The 18,386-nt window shown below is 55.1% G+C and overlaps 1 protein-coding gene across 1 annotated transcript; it reads right to left on the bottom strand.

Moving 5' to 3' along the window:
• Positions 1-525: 525 nt before the first annotated feature.
• On the bottom strand, positions 526-3,828 carry SPHK1 (sphingosine kinase 1). The gene is made up of 6 exons (XM_046677894.1): positions 3,383-3,828; positions 2,786-2,989; positions 2,288-2,440; positions 2,115-2,209; positions 1,921-2,036; positions 526-1,623 (listed from the first exon to the last, which is right to left on the bottom strand). Exons 1-6 carry the CDS (start codon positions 3,750-3,752, stop codon positions 837-839), a joined length of 1,725 nt encoding a protein of 574 aa, XP_046533850.1. The 5' UTR covers positions 3,753-3,828; the 3' UTR covers positions 526-836.
• Positions 3,829-18,386: the final 14,558 nt, after the last annotated feature.

Below are 18,386 nucleotides of genomic sequence, written 5' to 3'. Positions count from 1 at the left end.
CCTCCTTGCTGCTTCCTTTTAACTCTTGCCCAACACTTCCAAACAAGGATGGGGTGGAGTAGGGCAGAGGCGGCCAGGGGAGACTGGGGGAGCCCTAGAGCCTTTGCTGGAACGATAGTAGACTCCTTTTAAAAAGGGTACAACTGCCTGCCTGCTCCTTGCCAATTTCCCCAATGCCTCTAACTCAGAGACGTTTCCCCTTTTTGCCGAGACTGGCTGTGTGGCCCTAGGTAAGACATACTAGCTGCAAGCGTCAGTTTTCCCAGGTGTGGGATGAGGCAGTTGGCTGAGCTTCCTGGCTTCCAGGCTGAAGGTGGTATAATCGCTGGGCAGGGCCCCACCCACTGCAAAGAAGCCTGGACCAGCTCTGGTCCTGTGCCCACCACCAAAATGACTATTTCCAGGGGCCAGTACCACGTGTTGCCCAATCCAGGAGGCACCATTGGGCAACACTAATGCTAAGAGTTGGAGCCCTGGCAGGAGCAAGATTCCACTCCCTCCCCAACACCTAGGATAAGACCATCAGGCTGGGAGTGTCACTTTATTTGGATTTGATTAATGAGGTGGGGCTTCCATAGGCAAAGGAATTCCACCAGCTGGGCTCCTGGCCCAGGGCCTCATTCTGGCCTTTGTTGGGCAGAGCCTGTCCCTCCAAAGCACAGCCTCCACCTTCCCACCCTTCTCCAGGACTCCTCCTCCTCTCCCCACATGAGCTGTGGACAGGCTGTCCAGTCCTGGGGGAGGAGGGGAGACCCTGAGGCTCAGAGTGGACTGAATAGACAGACTGAGGCATGGCAAGGCCTTTGGAGTCATAAGGGCTCTTCTGGAGGTGGCCTCTACTCGGGCTTACGGCTGGGCGAGGGTTGTGGCTCCAGAGAGGGTGGGGGCTCCATGCAGCCACTCACCATCCAGAAGTAGTTTGGGTGCACCTGGCCCTGCACAGCCTCACTGGCCATCAACTCCCCGTCCACAGTAATCACACCCTTACCATCCTTTGGCTCCAGGCGGAAGGCAACCACAGGCACATACACCAAGTAGGGACAGTCATACTCCATGTGCCTGCCGTTCTGCATGGCCAGGAAGATGCGCAGCAGCATGGCCCGAGACACGCCTGCCCGTATGTAGAACAGGTGCATAGTGCCGGCCTCACAGCGGCCCATGGGTGCAGCAAACATCTCGCTGCCCAGATGTGAGTGCAGCAGCACCAGCACCAGCACAAAGTCCTGCTCTGGCACCACGGTCCAGTGGGAGGGCACTGGCTCCTCCAAGGGCACAAGGTGGGCATCCACAGGGCCCTGCTGGTTCTGCCGGTCCAGAGCCGGGGAGGTGGGCATCTTGGAGACCACCCTTTCTACGGGGAGGTAGGCCAGTTGGCCCCTGTAGATGCGTAGGGCTGCCAGGCGCAGGAAGGTGCCCAGAGTGAAGCGCACCTCCCCCAGGCACCGAAACTTCTCACTCTCCAGATCCACATCAGCAATGAAGCCCCACGCCAGGCTGAGCACGGAGAAGAGACGCAGCCCGGAGGCTGTTTGCAGTGACAGCAGGTTCATGGGCGCCAACAGCCGGCGGCACAGCAGCAGCGTGCAGTTGGTCAGCAGGTCTTCATCAGTCACCTGCTCAAAGCTGCAGGGGAAAATGGTCAGAAGGGGCAGGGCAGGAGCCCTGGCTCATCCTCCCCTTCCTTCTCCTGGGGAGTTGGGGCAGGCAATGTGACACTGGGTCCCTAGGGAGCTGGCAAGAAAGACAGATGGAGCAGGTGGAGGCAGCCAGCTGGAGTCACCAAGAGAGGGCCCCAGAACTGAGGGTCAAGGCTCCAGAGAAGGGGGAATGGAAGTTACCCCAGCATATGGGACTTAGAAAACCGGGCAGTAGGGTAGCACTGAGGGGAAACTGAGGCCCACTTTGGCCCTGGGCTCTCACCCGGCATAATGGTTCACAGAAGCTGCCAGAGCATTGCCAGAGCCAGCTGGGAGGCTGCACAGGGGCTTCTGGATGGCGGTCTCCCAGTCAGGCCGCTCCATGAGCCCGTTCACCACCTGTTGGAGCAAGGGTGGCCTCAGCCTGGGAAGCACCCCATCCCCCACCTACGCCCAGCCTCCTGGTGCAGGCCTCACCTCATGCATCAACCCATCTCCAGACATGACCACCAGCGCGTCCCAGTGTCCCAGCTCCTCTGCCCGAACCAGCTCGCGGGCGTGGTTCCGCCGCTCTGCTGACAGGGTGGCTATCAGGGCTGGGGGGTCCCTGGCAGGGGATGCTCCCTGCACCCCCTCAGAGAGGCACTCACCAGTGAGCAACAGCTTGAAGGAGACATCCTCCTGGGCCAGCAGGGGCTGCACGTGGCTCCGGAAGAGCTCCAGGGCCTTGCCCTTGCCCCCGCACGGGTTCAGCAGCACCAGCACGTGGCAGGGCCGTGGGAGCTGGCGCTGGGTTCCCCTCGCTGTAAAAACAAACCCGAAAAGGCCGCGTCCAACCGGCCACTAGGGGGCTGCGGATCACAACAGGGGCACTGGGATGGAATGTGGTGCCAGAAATCCCCTGGTAATTGACCCAACAGAGCCTGGTCAGAGGCAGCAGCCTCCAATGGGGAGCTCCAGGGTGGAGCACCACGCCCTTGACAGCCGGGTCCTTGGCTCAGGCCCGACTAGCTTCTGGCCTCGTCAGGAAAGTGTTTCTCTGGAGCATCTCCAGCCCCTTTCTTTTGTCCAGCTGACTCTGGCCATCCTTCCTGGCGAGGGAGAGAAAGGATCCCCCTACAGCCCTTCCCCGCCAGGCCCCGACAAACCTGGATCCATAACCTCGACCCGCGGCTCCCGCTGCCAGGGGGTCCCCAGCGCTGTCGGGGCGCTGCCCGCGCCGGCGTCTCCTGCCTTCAGTTCCTTATCGATGCTGCCCAGGCGGGCGTCACGGTGCTGGCTGTGGGGCTCGCCCTCCCCGCCTGAAGCCGGGGCAGTGGGGGCATCCGCGTCATTCCCTGCAGCTGCTGGATCTGAGGGAGAGGAGACAGCGCTGGAGGAATCCGGAGCGGCCCCTGAGGTGGCGGACGCCCAACTAGATCCTCGGGGAGCGCGCGCTCCAGCATCGCCTAGTTTTCCGAGAGGTCCAGAGAGCCTAGGCCATCAAGGGCGCTCCCGTCCTAGAACTGAGCCCCCACCTCCATAGGCGAAGGGTCTTTTCCTGGGGGGGTTTCCTGACGGGGTCTCAAGTTCTGGCCAGAGGGTGAGCCCCGTAGCTCTCTGGATCAAACCAGCTCCTCAGCCCCCCGGGGGCTGCCAGGGGGAGGGGAGTCCAGTTGCATAAACATCCCAGAACTCGAGCGGACATCGCGAGGTATGAAGCTCGGGGTGAGCCATCGCCGCCCCGAGCCAGCGGGGTTCCCTACCCCGAGCTTCAGAGCGACCAGGGTCCCCGCACGCACCGCACTCTTGGGAGCAACGCCAGGGGCGCGCACCGCCTGAGCCCGAGACCCGCAGCCAGCTGCCGCCTCGTTCAGCCCAGCGCCGAGTGGGCGCGGACGCAGCGCGGTCCGTGGCCAGTTCCCCGAGCTGCCCAGGAGCCACGAGCGGCGTGAAGGCAGGGCGAGCGGCCCTACCCAGTCTGGCCGGTTTGTTGGGGAGGTGCCACCTCCGTTCTCTACAGTGGCCTCGTCCCGGCCTCAGCCTCGCGTCTGAGGGACAACTGGAGCGCCGGGCAAACGCTGACTCCACGGCCTCGCTGCCTCTGGCCTCAAACTTTTCGCTCAACTTCGCCATCCCGCGCTGCTGCGCTGGGAGGGCGCTGTGGCTCCGCGCCCGGCCTGGCCACGCCCCGCGCTCCTTGCACTCTCCGGGGTGGAACAGGCACCCCGCGTGGCCCGGGCCCGCGCCCGCCCGCCCCAGGTCTCACCCGGCCGCCTGCGGCACAGTCAGCGCCCACGGCTCGGCCACGCGCAGGCTCTGGGCTGGGTCCCCGGACCTGGCCACGCGCCCCCGCCGCTCGGAGTAGGCGACCTGCGAGAAGGCGGCGCCGCGGCCGGGCAGGAGGAGAGGCGGAGGTAGTCGGCAAGGCGCGGAGCCCCGGACCCGGCCACGAGCAGCGCGCCGCGAGGGCCGCGTCCCGGGCGAGCGAGGGTGAACGCGCAGCGCAGGCCACGCGTGAACTCGCCGCGGCGCGCAAAGTCGGAGCGGCGGCGAGTAGAGCGCCGGTTGCGGGTGGCTCAGCGCTCCGGGCTGCCCCTCGGCTGCCCCTCGACGCTGGGACCTGACGCTCAGGGTCTTTCCGCAGAACTACCCGGGCGGCAGGCGGCGGGCATACAGAGTCCCCTTCGCGCACCCCGCCCAAGCCCCCCCGGAATTCGAGGCCCAAACCCCGCCGGCTGCCCCCCCTCCGTGCCGGGGCGTCCCTCCTGCCGACCCCGTTTCTCCCCGGAGAACTATTTTTAGCTTCCTGACGCGGCAGCTCGGCTTTGCAGCCACCAAGCCCGAGGCAGCCAGGCGCGCCATCCCAGGGAGCGACAGGGATCGGCTAGGGGGCTGCGGTCTGGAGGAGGGGCCCTTGTCAAGAACCTCAAAAGCTGAATCCTTTCCCCAGAGGACATCATTGAGGATCACTTGGGCCAGAGAAGCGTCACCGCAGCGGGCGATCCAGGCCCAAGCCCCTCACCCACCCGGGAGGAGCCCGGCGGTGTAAACAGGCCTAGGGGTCCCCACTGGGATTGGAGAGCCAAGCATCAGCGGGGCGTGTCCCCCGCCGTCCCCACTGGCTTAGCCGGAGGATGCAAACGCGCCTGGGAGTTTTCACTTCAATGGAGGCAAACGGGGATGCGTGTGTCAGTGTGTGTGCGATATACATATCACGGGCAAGTGTCTGACCTGAAAGTGTCCGCGACCAACTTGAATTAAATCCCTGGGGGTTGTTTGCAGAGACCCGGAGGAGGAAGTTGCCAAGGCCGACTTGGTGACCTGACTTGGTAGGGCCAAAGTTAGAAAAAACCAAACCCCTGTAGGACGTTGAGGCGGTCCAGGTCCAGGCTGCAGAGTGCCCACGCTCACATCTGCCCCCACCTGGGGGGCAGGGAGCGGGGCCCAAGTGTCCCAGGAAAAGGCGGGAGCAGGGGGCGCAGGCTGAGATGCGCGGGTTTCGGGCCGGCAGCTCGGCGCGCGTGGCGGTGGTGCGCGCCTCCGCCCTGCGCGGTCCCCGGGCAGCCCTAGCTGGGTCCTGAGCGTCCGGAGCGTGTTCAGGGAAGGTGACTCAGCGACGCGCTCAAGGGTCGAGAAACCCCGCGAAACTAGGGACAAGAGGAGGGAGCTGGGGTGTCGTCACCCTCTCGCAGCGCTGCGTGTCCGCCGAGGTCTGGTCTTGAACCTCCGGGTCCCCCACCCCCTAGGAACCCGGCGCGGGGAGCGGAGGGCTGTGTTCAGCCGCAGTGCTGTGGTCACGCGACGCGGGGACGCGAGCGGCGGCGGGAGACAGAGGCTCGGTGCGGCAGCCGGGCTCCAGATCCCACCCCTCCTCTCTTTCCCTATCCTCCAGCGAGAAGTCTGGGCTTTGGCTCCTAGAAGACGGGGGACGTGGAGCAGTGCTCTCCGAAATCTCAGGTTTGGGGGGAGGTGGCTGCGGAGACGGCCAAGGCAGCTTCCTCCTTCTTCTCCCCCGCTCAGGAGGGACCCTTCCATCAGGCCTGAAAAGCTGCCGTCTTAAACCTTGGAGTCTGATGGGAAACTGAGGCACAGGGAAGGGAACGCCTGGCTGTGCATGAGTCCGTGGTGAGAAAGCTCGCCTGCCACAGGATCCCTGTCTTCCTTCCTGCGCTGCAGGCTAGAGCCCCTGGAGTCGCGGGGGGCGGAGTTGACCAAAAGCCAAGCGGGCATGGGGAGGCGGGGCAGCCTGCTGGGTTCTTTATCCTGTCACCTCCGGGGGACCCAACTCCCCTCCCGACTCAGGCGAGCCCAGTGGGAGGGAGGGGAAGGGCAAAGCCCTCTGGCCCTGGTTCCAGTGCGCACAATGGCTCCTCTGTGCTCCCTGCCGCCTCTCCCTCGGCCCCCCTCACCTCCACGGCCTCTGCTCTGCCCCCTCATTCTTGTCATTCACCTCCCACCTCCCAGGCTGCCTCTCTGCAGGCCCATACCGCCTCCCAGGCCCTGTCTAAAGAACTTTCTCTCCTCTCCAGAAACTCACCCATCAGCATCCCTAGCCCAAGAGACAGAATTGGGCAAGAGCAAGATGCTCTTCCTCTTTCAACGATTGGGGAAACTGAAACCCTGAGAGGTGAAAGGTCTTCCCCAAGCTGCCAAACCAGTTCCCAACAGAGAAGCAACTCCAGGGGTCCTGACCCCCAGCCTGGAAGGCTGAGCCTACCCCCGGCTGACGGCTGCTGTTGGCCTGATGGGTTGCTTGCCACAGAGCGACCCCAGTAACCCAATGTCTCAGAAAAAGTCTCCCCGAGAAAGAGGAAGCATCTTGAAGCCTTCTCCAGGCTTTGTCCCCCAAGTCCTGATTAAGCAACTAGCTGCTGTGCCCAGAGAGGCCTACTGTGGGCCTGGGATCAGGCTTGACCTGACGGGGTGGCCAACCCAGAGCAGGTAATGCCTGTCTCACAGTGGCAAGAGTCAGCCTCTGCCTCTGCCCAGCCACCGGCTTCCTCCTTTTGGGCAGCCTTCCCAGGGAGACACACCTGAGAACCCGGGGTTTTTTCTTCTTCAGAGAATGAAAGCATGCATTCACCGGGCCTGGCCCCAGCTCTCTGGAAACTTGGAGCCAAGGCCACCAGACGGCAAATGACTTGTTTTTATTGGGAGACGATGCCTGCCATCTCACCCGTCCCTGAAGCTACCTTCCTGGGAGGTTTCGGCTCCGAAGGTGAATTGCAGGGCCTCAAGCCCTCCCTTGGCCACAAGTCTTTTCTGCCCAGGAGACCACAGGACAGGGGAAGAGAGTGTCCGGCCCTGCAAACTCTTTCTAAGACCTGTGTTGTGGGACAGACCGAATGTGGCTTTCCATTCTGCGAGTTTCCTCGATGCTGGTGACCATGCCAGACACTGGGGGTGGTGCGGCGTGTCATACATGGAGTTCCAGGAAAGCAGACGGTCAAGCAGGTGTCTTGGTCACCTCTCGGGGGGGTTCTGAGTTTCTGTTTCTGCAGTGGTTCAGCTACTCAGGGTGAGTGCTAGGGTGAGTTTCGCTCTACGCCTTGCATGTCTCCTTGTCCTTGTGAGTGTCCTTGGGGAGACCGGGAATCCAGATTTCTTCTGAGCCTCTGGGTTCTGCCTCCCACACGCCTCACTGGCAGGCCTGCTGGTCTTGGCTACCATCCAGGGGAACCAGCTTCCACAGCTGTCTCGATGTGGAAGCCTGCAGGCCACACCCGCTCCACTCCTCTCAGCTGCCTGCCCACCGCCTGAACGCATTTGTGTTAGTTTCCTGGGATCATAATGACAAAGTACCACAAACTGGGTCTCTGAACAGAAATTTACTGTCTCACTGTCCTACAGGCCAGAAGGCCAAGAGCAAGATGTCAGCAGGGTCAGTTCCTTCCGAGGGCTGTGAGGGAGAACCTGTCCCAGGCCTCTCTTCTGGCTTCTGGTGGTTTGCTGGCCAGCTTTGGCGTGCCGTGGCTTGTACACACATCACGCCAATCTCCGCCTTCGCCTTCGCAAGGCCTTCTCCCTGAGAAACATCTGGCTGACATTTGTTGTGTTAGGGTCTGAATTATCTTCCGTGGGCGTGTTCTTTTTCAAAAGCAAATTACTCTGGGAGGGAAAACCAACAAGTTATTGGACTCTAGTGTGAATTACTGTATCACATATTTAATTTTAAAAATATAACCATACAGTTTCAGGTGGCTTGAAAGAGGAAAATAGTGCATGCTCCCGTGGGTGTCGGAGAGGGCTTCTGGAATCTGGACCTCCCCACCTCCCAGTGTCATCAGGGAGCGATGGGTTGGGAGGAGTTGTTTATGTCTTTGCTGGCTGCCAGGCTTCCCTGCCCAGGCTTGCACACCGGCCTGGCTCCTTGACTTTCAGATCTTACCTCACACCTTGATTTATGGCATCTCTGGCTTCCTGAGCAGATGGATTTTTTCCCCAGTCCTTGGAAGAACAAAGCTGAGTTTTGTGTTGGTATATTAGGTTTCTATTGCTGCACAAACTTGTTATCTCGCAGTCCTGGCGGTCAGATGTTTCAAATGAGTCAGCAGGGCTGTGTTCCCTTGCCTGTCCTAGCTCCTGGAGGCCACCTGCATTCCTTGGCTCTGGACCCCTTCCTTCACTTCCAAAGCCAGCAGCATAGCATCTTCAAATCTCTATCTGACTTTTGCTTCTGTTGTCACATCTTCTCTGACTCTGACCTTCCTACCTCTCTCTTACAGGGACCCTGTGATTACATTGGGCCCACCTGGAAAACCCAGGATACTCTCCCCATCTCAAGAGCCTTAACTTAATTGCACCTGCAAAATCCCTTCTGTCATATAAAGTGACATATTCACAGGCTCCAGGGATGGTGACGTGGACATCTTTGGGGGGCCATTATTCTGCCAACCACAGATGGGTAGGGAAATAGTCTGGGAACTGTGTCCTCAGCTACAGAACCTTCTTTCTAATATTCCCCACCTCCCCGGCACCACCAAGTGAACACAAACCAGGAAGTTGCTTTCCCCCAAAGAAGCATTTGTCGTGTGGGACTGAAAACACTCTTGCTTGGATTGACCTGTGGTTCTATAGACTTCATGGCCTTTGGCTCTTTGGGCAGAGGTCCCTATAAAGAAAATTGGTTTCCATTTTTAAAAATTACCCAAGAGGGAGAAAATGGCATCTTTGCTAACGTGGTAATTATAGGATTGCAAAACCCCAACTTTTCGCCTGAGGAAAGGTGGGAAGCAGACCAGCCCATCCGTTTTCCCATTTTCGGCCTGGCAGAATCCTCCACCCGGCTTTGCAGGAAGGCCTTGCCATGAGCCCCCTAGCTGCCAAATGGAAATGTGTGGCTCTCTCAGCTCCTGTCATGTGACTCGACAGTCCCACTGTTTCTACTTCTCTGTGGTAAGGCTGGACGAGACCAGCCACATGGAGAACAGTGGCTAGGAACATTCCACAGGCTCCTGCTGACATCAGCTCTGGTTTGGGCCAACAGCAGACTCTGGCCTGGTCTCCGATGCCCAACCTGCCATCCGGGACACGTGTGAGGGGAGAGAGGATTCCCTTTGGAGCCTGCAGCCGGCCCCCTGCCCCACTACCCCCCGCTACACTCACGTGCTCATTTATGCCGGTTTGGAGACCCCTGGCGGCAACTAGTATAAGTGCTCACTCAAGGGGAGAGGAGCCGACAGCCGCCAGTCAAACTGCCTTGGGCAGTTCCCAAAAGGAAAACTTCTGGGAATCAGGAAGAGGACCTGGCACCTCTGGAGCAGGAAAGTGGAGCTGCTTTCATCTTTTAGCAGCCCTGCATCCAGGCCAAGGGGATGGGTGTGTACACGGTTTTCCGGGGGCTTTTTGTTGTGCAATGTTTTCCATTTCCACATCTCTCAAAAGCTGATATGTCCTTGGGTTGTTCCCAAACCAAACAGACATGGGCTGGACACAACCGCCAGCTGGGCCGTGCATTTGCGCTAATGGTCTGGGGCTGTTTCCTCCCACCTGAGGGTGGACCCCCATCTGTACTGAGGGAAAGCGACATCCTTTCTCACCCCATCAAGGGAAGCACACGCTGCCTCTGGGAACACCGTTCTAGGCACCCTACTGGCCCCTGGTGGCCACCCCAGGGATGTGTCCCTCTGGTCTTTTATCCAAACTGCACCGTACAGCGGCTCAGGCTTCCTCCGTAGAGGCCCACTGGGGAGGGGCGTGCAATAGAGGGGCACGGGTGCCCTGCTTCACGCTGCAAAAAGACGCCGAGCCTGGAGCGGGGCTTGCCTCCCCCCGACGCTCATTATCCACATTCCAGAAATAGAAATCCCCCTTCCCTGGAGGCTCGCTTCCTGAAGGTCAAACCCTTCGATTCTTTCCAGACACAACCCTGGTAATTTAAGTAATGATTATACAGGATGGGCTGGACAGCTGGGGCCAGGGAGGAGGGCTCAGGGCAGGAGACGCCGTAACCTAATTCCACACACGTGCCTCTAAGCCTTTGTGGAATGAAGGAAGTGATGATGCTGTGTTGCTCCGACAGGAGAGCCATTTACAAAAGTAGAGTTCCTTGTTCTCTGCTCATTGCCCTGAAGTCCTGACCACAGCAACGTGACTAGCATCTTGAGGATGAGTTAAGATGGCATTTCTCCTTCAAGGCAGTGTCAGATGATGCTAGCAGCCTTCTCCAAAACCCACTGTTTCAAAATGGAATGAGGAACGACATGATTCCCTGGCAAAGCTTACAGACTAATTAGGGAAATTATTTTTAAAAAACAAACGAAAAATGGAATGGGCCCGGAGAGTGCTCCTGAGCACTGAGGAGCCTATAAGAGGTGGCTGGAGAATGTTTCTTTTCTTTTCTCTTTTTGTCTCCTTCCTAGAACCGCGATCAGTTTGGTTCTGCACACAGAAGTCCTTAAAAAACGCTTGTGGGCTGACCTCTCCCAACCGCATCCTTCTGGCAGATGCTACAGAGCGCCCAGGGGAGGGAGCTGCATCTGGGCGCCAGGTGGCCGCTGCGGTGGTGCAGAGAGCTCAGGAAGTCCAACGCCCCACCTCCTCCTGGCTCACAGAGCAAACTGATGGGTCTTGGGAGGGGGGGACAAACAGCTCCCAGGCGGAGTTAAAACCACGACATCAGTCTTCCTGACTCAGCATGGCCTAGAAAAATCCGTAGCATCAGAACTTGGCATTTGCAAACCCAAAGATCGTACCATTTTAGGCTGCCTTCTGGTTGCCATGTGACAAGTATCTGCAAATACTTTTTCAAATTGAGAACTTTGAGCGCTTCAGGAGGGAAGGCGCTCAATACCTGCAGTACGTGATTAGCGTGGGATCCGATCTGCGGGCTTTAGCTCTTGGCAGCATAAGTGTTACTCCAAACGGGAGAGGCATGTGGCGTCCTCAGCGGTGGGTCTGTTACCCCATTTGCAGCCTTTAGCAGCAGGGGGAGCCATGCTGGCTGGGGAAAGGCTGAGTGGCAGCCTAGAACCAGGCAAACCCCAGGACATGGAGGGCCCGAGGGCTGAGTCTTTGAGATCTCAGGCATTTATGAAATTCGAGGACCCTGAGTGGGCCAGCAGAAGCCTAATTCTAATTCTGAGCCAGGGCCTGCATGTTGTGAGTGCTCAACAAAGACTAGCAGGTCAACCATGAAAACATAGCCCTAATAGATGTGAAAAGCAAAGCTAGGATTACTCACCAGCCCTTGAGAAAAGTATCTTTTAAAAATGAGAGACTCCAGTTTCCTCAAAAAGTTAAACATAGAATTACCATGTGACCCAGCAATTCCACTCCTTGGTACATACCCAAGAGAAATTAAAATATACGTCCACACAAAAACTTGTACACAAATGTCCATAACAGCTGTATTCACCATAACCAAAAGGTGGAAACAACTCAAGTGTCCATCAACAGACAAGTGGGTAAACAAAATGTGGCACGTCCACAACGTGCGATAGTATTCAGCCATGAAAAGGAGTGAAGTGCTGCTATGTTACCATGTGGATGAACTCAAGAACGTTATGTGAAAGAAGCCAGATGTAAAAGGCCACACAACTCCATTTATATGAAATGTCCAAAACAGGTAAATCCATAGAGACGGAAAACAGATTGGTGGCTGCCAGGGGCTGGGGAATGAGGAAATGGAGAGTGATGCTTAAAGAACGTGAGTTTTATTTTGGGGTGATGAAAATGTTTGGAACTAGATAGAGGTGATGGCTACGCAACATTATGGATGTGCTAAATGCCACCGAATTGTTCACTTTATGTTATGTGCATTTCACTTCAATTTTTTAAAAAAACAAGGGACTTGATGGAACTGGCAATGTCGCTTTCAGGATCATTCTTTTTTTTTAAGTGATTTTTAAAAAAATTTTTTCCTTTTTCTCCCCAAAGCCCCCCAATACATAGTTGTATATTCTCCGTTGTGAGTCCTTCTAGTTGTGGCATGTGGGACGCTGCCTCAGCGTGGTTTGATGAACAGTGCCATGTCCTCGCCCAGGATTCGAACCAACGAAACACTGGGCTGCCTGCAGTGGAGCGCGCGAACTTAACCATTCGGCCACAGGGCCAGCCCCAAGGATCATTCTTTTGTGATGCATAAAATGTCCATTTCTAGGGCAGCAGTTGATGCTGATTTGGATGGTGTTAAAGAAAAGAGTTACTCAAGACACTTGTTACAGAAAGGTAGGGCAAACGTTATTCAGGACCCCTGCAAAGAGGTCTTGCAGCTGGCGGGGCGGGTGGTACAGATTGGGCTCAAATAACAACAAGGAAAAGGGGGAATTTCTAGTCAAGGAGCAGGGTGGGGGTGAGTGGATGGAAAGTTACTAAGAAGAAACATCAGGGATGAGGGAGGATTCCGGCTACATCACCTGGGGGTGGGGGAGCGTGAAGAACCTGTAACAGATATCAAAGGGGATCAGACATGGAGGATGGCAGATTCTGGCTAAACTAACAAGCAAGATGCTTGCTAGAGCTAGACTCTACCAGGAAGGACACAGAAGCCCAGGGTTTGAAGCCTAGTCAAAAAGAGAGCTTATATGAACCTGATTAGATCAAGGAGAGCATCTGTCAGTGGGAAAGTGTGGTGGTCCCAGCTGTTGCTCCGTGGCACTAAATTCCTTGCCGTCCAGTCTCTTAGCCTCACGCAATTGTGCAGAGACACCTGCCCTCTCCTCACAAGGGTGAGGGGTACAGTCAGCACTTTGGTGGCATTATTTGGAAAGACTTTACCTTGTGTAAAAAGTAATGTCACTTGTGGAGGCCCTAAGTGCTAATCTTTGGTTGTCACTCTTCTTTACTTTTTCCTTTTCTATATTTTCCCAATAGGTCTGCAATATGTATGGTGGGTTTGTTATTGAAGTATAAATATGGACAGAAAACACACACAAATGATGAACTATGAATTTGTGAACCAACACACCTGTATTAATAAAAAAAAACAAACAACACATCCTAGAAACTCTTCATGCCTCCTTCCAGCTACTGTCCCCCCAAAAGATAACCACTCGTGCAGTGTATTTTTATATTTGGAAAAAATACTTAAAATACAATCAAAGTAAAAATACATTAGAGATGGAAAATTTTTAAATCCAGCTTTGTTTATTTGTGAAAGCTCTACCAAATGGCTCAGACACAGAAACTGCAAAGAGGGCTCTAAGTGGGTTTGGCCTCGGGATATTCCTAAAGGAAAGCGGAGAGGAGGCAGCAGGCGACGGCCACCAGATCTGCTGATGGCCAAGTCTACTTCTAGGGTCATTTATCACTGTGGTTCCCAAACTAGGAAGCACAATGGAAGCCCCAGGGGAGCTTCAACACTGCGGGTCCCACCCCAAGAGATTATGACTTAACCAGTCTGGCCTGGCCTGGGCTTCACGATTTTTCAAAGATTCCCAATGATTATAACGTGCAGACAAATTTCAGGCTGGCCGGTGGCGTAGTGGTTGAGTTTGTGCACTCTGCTCTGGTGGCCCTGAGTTCACAGGTTCAGATCCTGGGTGTGGACCTGGCACCACTCATAGGGCCACGCTGTGGCAGCATCCCACATAAAACAGAGGAAGATTGGCACAAATGTTAACTCAGCTATAATCTTTCTCAAGCAAAAAGCGGAAGATTGGCAACAGATGTTAGCTCAGGGCCAATCATCCTCCCACAAGAAAAAGGAGGATCTGTAGTCTCTTTTCCAAGCACGTGGGCAAGCTCAAAAGACTCTCAGAGACTTCTGTAAATGCCGCAGAAAGCTTCTTGAAGGGCATCATGAGCTATCATGGTCCCAACAACTATTTCACGTCTGGAAATGACTCAGGCATAGTGCAGAAATGACACACACCATTGCAGTCTCCCCCCACATCCTCCCAGACGTGGGAATGTGGGAATAGTGACAAAGCAGGCTGCCATCCAGGTTCCAGGGAAAGGGGGCCTCTGCAGTTATTACAGTTACTCCCACTAGGTGGTGTCAAAGCAGGCGCTCCCATGACAAAAAAAACCTCAATTAAATCCTATTTCCCGGTTGAATGGTAATACAATTTTGGAAATGATTTTCCTTAATATCTAATTGGTATTTCATTACCAGGGGATTCTATTTTCCCTTGTGTGTTAAAGGAAGATGAAGTTACCTTCCCACTATGAGGCCTCGGAGACCTCACCCTGGTGGCTAGCCTGGGATGTTAGCCGTGAATTTTCTTGCTGCCTCCACCTTGCCACATTGTATTTTCTGACATTGGTCAGATTTCCAAGAACCTCAGCATGTTTCTATGGTGGTTGTTTTGGAATAGCGGTTTGCATTTTATGGAGGAATGGGAGGGGAGTAACAGGGAGAGGAGAATGGAAAGGAGGAAGACATGGGCACGTAGGGGAGGGAGGGAGGTGCTGGAATGCTCTTCTAGCAAGGGTTGCCTGGCTTACGAGTTGGTACTATGCTAAAGCCATAACTTGGGCTTGTAACAGTATTTGACTTGTGTCTTTCCACTGGCTCTGATATCCCGCTTATGCAAACCCTTCCTGGACAAGCACTAGAAAGACAATTAATTTTTCATCCAAGAAAGGAGCATATGTTTCTGAAAGCACTTGGCTCCCTAGGGAAGTGTTCCAATTCTCTGTTTCTGGATAATAAATCACCATAAAACTTAGTGGCTTGAAGCAATAATTCATTGGGTCTGTTGTGGGTTGACTGGACTCAACTGGGTGGTTCTCACTAGGGGTCTCCTGTGGTTGCTGTGTCAATGGGCTGAACATCTGAGATGGGTCCCTCAAACGGTGAGAGTTAAGGCTGCCTGTCAGTTAGGAGTTCAGGTATGTGTGGCTTCTCCATGTGACATGGTAGCTGGGTTCCAAGAGGGAATGTCCCCATGAGTAATCATTCCAAGAGATCCGGGCAGAAGCTTTCGAGGCTTCTCTTGCCCTACCCTTGGAAGTCCCAGAATGTCACTTCTGCCACACTCTACTCCTTAAGCAAGTCACTAAGCCCAGATTCCAGGGGAGGGAATTGGGGCCCCTTCCCTCTGGTGGAGCGGCAGCATAAGCATACAGGGAGAGAAGGGATTGGAGGCCACCATCTTTGGAGGCCATCATCTTTGGAAACTCTCTAAGTCACTTACCTCAGGAACTAACAACTGGGACACCTTTGAGGAGCTCCTTCTTCTTTAAGGAAACCAGTTTGCAGCTTAAGAATGGACTCTTTCAAGTATATTTTCAGGGACCCCAGTGCCTTGTTACCAATGCCCCGGCTTCCTTGGTCTTCTTCCTTTAAATGACACCAGCTATTCCTGCGTGACATTTGTCCTTTAGCCCTCTCTGTGCACTGGAGGCTGCTGATTTCCCACTTCCCGCTTAGTGCAAGAGCTGCCATTTGTCAAGCTCTTACTGTGAACCAGGCACTGCGCTAAGCCACGCACAGAAATAGTCTGCCTATTAGGGAGACTTGTCTTTTTGAAGTGCACATTAAGAGAAGGTTTTATTTTTTCTACTAGCTACCACCCGCTGTGCTCTATCAAAGTGCCCTTTCCCGCTGTGCGTGAGGCTCCCCATTAAAGCCCCTCAGTCTCCTGCCACCTTTCCAGTCATTTGTGGTTATCAACACAGAATCACTTTGATGTTTAAGACTTTTCTGTTTAAAAAGTCAGACTCGTCTCGAATTATCCCTATCCTTCCGCAGCCCAGGCCAGGCCCAAGGATCCGGCAGGGAAGAAGGACACTCGAGTCCCTCGCACGCTGCCCCTCCTCTGTGTCTACTTCCACGAGGCTGAGGCGGGGAAGAGAGCGATGGGAAACAGATGTGTTTCCTGTGGTGACTGTTGGTGGTGGTGACATGGCCGTCCCATGCTCTGGGTCCTCACTGCTGATCCAGCTCATTCCTAGAGCAGGATTTCTCATCATCAGCACTACTGACATTTTGGGCTGGATCATTCTTTGTTGTGGAGGCCTGTTCTCTGGATCATTTAGCAATATCCCTGGCCTGTGCCTGCCAGATGCCAGCAGCACTCCCCAAGTTGTGCAACCAAAACTGTCTCCAGACATTGCCAGTGTCCCCTGGGGGCAACCTTGCCTGGGTTGAAAACTAGCGCTCTGTAGACTTGGTGTGGACAAGTGGGGGCCCCACAGGCTTTCTGACGAGAGACTGTCTCCCAAGGGGCTCCCCTTGGTTGCATATTCTTGCTGACCCTTGCGGGTGGCCTCATGCCGTGTTGCTCTGTGGAGGTCCCCCAATCCCAAATCCTAGAATGTGCAATTCCATCCGTGCTCTGGATCCAACTCTGGGGCTGTGAGGATGGCATCCATCTTCTGAGGGGATGGATGGTCCCAGTCCTTTGCCTTCTTGCTGACTACCCACCATGCCAGCTCCTCTGGGCACTGTCCAAACTTCAGGAGCCCCAGGGCAGATCAGCCAGCCCATGGCCAAGTGGACAGCTCAGTGGGAGAAGAGGTGTTCCTCTCTGCTGTCCCACACACTTCATAATGATTCCACTGTCCCCAATCCCCTTAAACCCCACCTGGTTTCAAGGAAAGCCAGTCAAGTCCTCATGAAGAAGTGAGGCCTCACTTCACAGACATCCCCTCTCCCCAAAGGTGACTTCTCACTCCTCCTCCCTCCCTTTTTCTTTTGAGGCAGGGTGCGATGACACCAACTACCCGAAGTTGGGCCAAACTTCACAGGTTGAGGGCACTGTCCTCCACAAGCCTGCCCTCACTCAGACACCAGCAGCAAGTTTGGGGGTCTGCAGGCCACCCTCATTTTTTACAAGCTGGCTACAAACTCAGGGGTTCCCAATGCCTCCTCAAGTTCGATAATTCACCAGAATGCACAGAACTCAGGAAAGTGCTATACTTGCTATTGTAGGTTAATGATAGCAAAAGGATACAAATCAAAACCAGCCCCAGGAGAGGCACATAGGGTGAGGGTCCCAGACTCGAAGCTTCTGGCAGTCTCAGGAACATGTTACCCTCTCGGTACATCGGTCTGTGACGATATGCAGAACACTGCCAGCCAGGGGAGCGCACCCAAGCTTTGGTGTCCAGAGTTTAACTGAATTCCATCTCCAGCCCCTCCCTCTTCCCCAGAGGTTGAGCTGATATCACGTGGTTTATCATAAACTATCAGGCAGGATGGAGGGGCCCATGGTGAATAACAGACACTCTTATCACTCAGGAAATTCCAAGGATTTGGAGGTGACCTCCCAGAAACCAGGGACACAGGCCAATCAAATTCTTGATTATGCACAGGGTTCAGTGTCTGTGCTGAGTGGCATCTCACAGCCAGCCCCACAGCTGGTTGTTCTCTGACTTAGAATGTGGGATGCATTTAGTTCCTGGCAGTGGCTTCTGGTAATTCTTGGAAAGCAGGAAAGATCCCACCAGGCACCTCACTCCCCCTTATCATACACATGTCACCTCACCACCTGTGAGGCGGGCGTTATTGTCATCACCATTGGACAGACAGAAAAAAACGCTGGTGTAGGCTGAGAGGCTACCTCAGGTGAACCGGAGAACCAGAACTGAGTCCAGGTCCATCTGACTCCAGAGCTGCCCCCTCATGGGCCAGACAGCCCTGCTTCCTGTCCCTCATGGATGGAGCATCCTTGTCTCACCAGCTCCCAATCACCCTCCTTTCTTTGGCAAAGCCTTCCCTTCTCCCACGCTCCGCTGCAGCTTCACCATCCGTCCTCTTCTGGGATGTCTCCAGTCCCTGCTCACAATCTGCTCGGCTCCATCTCCTTCTGAGAATGTGCGGGACCTTGGGATTTGGGAGTTGGACCCTTGCCACAATCTCTCTGGCGGAGAACGATCTTCATCCTCATTGGACCGCAGCCCCGACTCTCATGGCTGCTGGCGGACCACGCCACTGCGGAACTCCATTATGCCAATCTGTCCTTTCTCCCGCCCGTGGCCACACTGTCATTCAGGCCTGCCTTTAAATGGACTCCTAAGGGTCTCATTCCTCTGGCCTTGTGCACCCCACCCTCCTCCTCCAGTAATCCACTGTCCCAAGGCATCCAGCGGGGAGTAGCCGCTTCCTGTGCTTGGTTACTCTCTCTGTTCCTCCAGTGTCTGCTTTCTGCCATTTCCGTCCTGCAAAACCCATTTAACCAATTCTCTATATTAAGTTCTTTGTTAAAATAATGAACGTGGATTGTTTTCCTGCTTGCCCAAACTGATAAATATGTATAAACGTTTCTTATCGCCCTTCACCTAATGGCTCACATGTGCCAGACCCTGTTCTAACTGCTTGACCTGTATCCACTCACAAAACCCTTCTGGGTAGGAATTGTTATTAACCCTACTGAACAG

This window comes from Equus quagga, chromosome 11 (genome assembly GCF_021613505.1).
Source record: "Equus quagga isolate Etosha38 chromosome 11, UCLA_HA_Equagga_1.0, whole genome shotgun sequence".
In the NCBI taxonomy this organism is placed as follows: Eukaryota; Metazoa; Chordata; class Mammalia; order Perissodactyla; family Equidae; genus Equus; species Equus quagga.
Note: the sequence above shows the minus strand (reverse complement) of the source record. Positions and strands in the feature narration are given on the sequence as shown.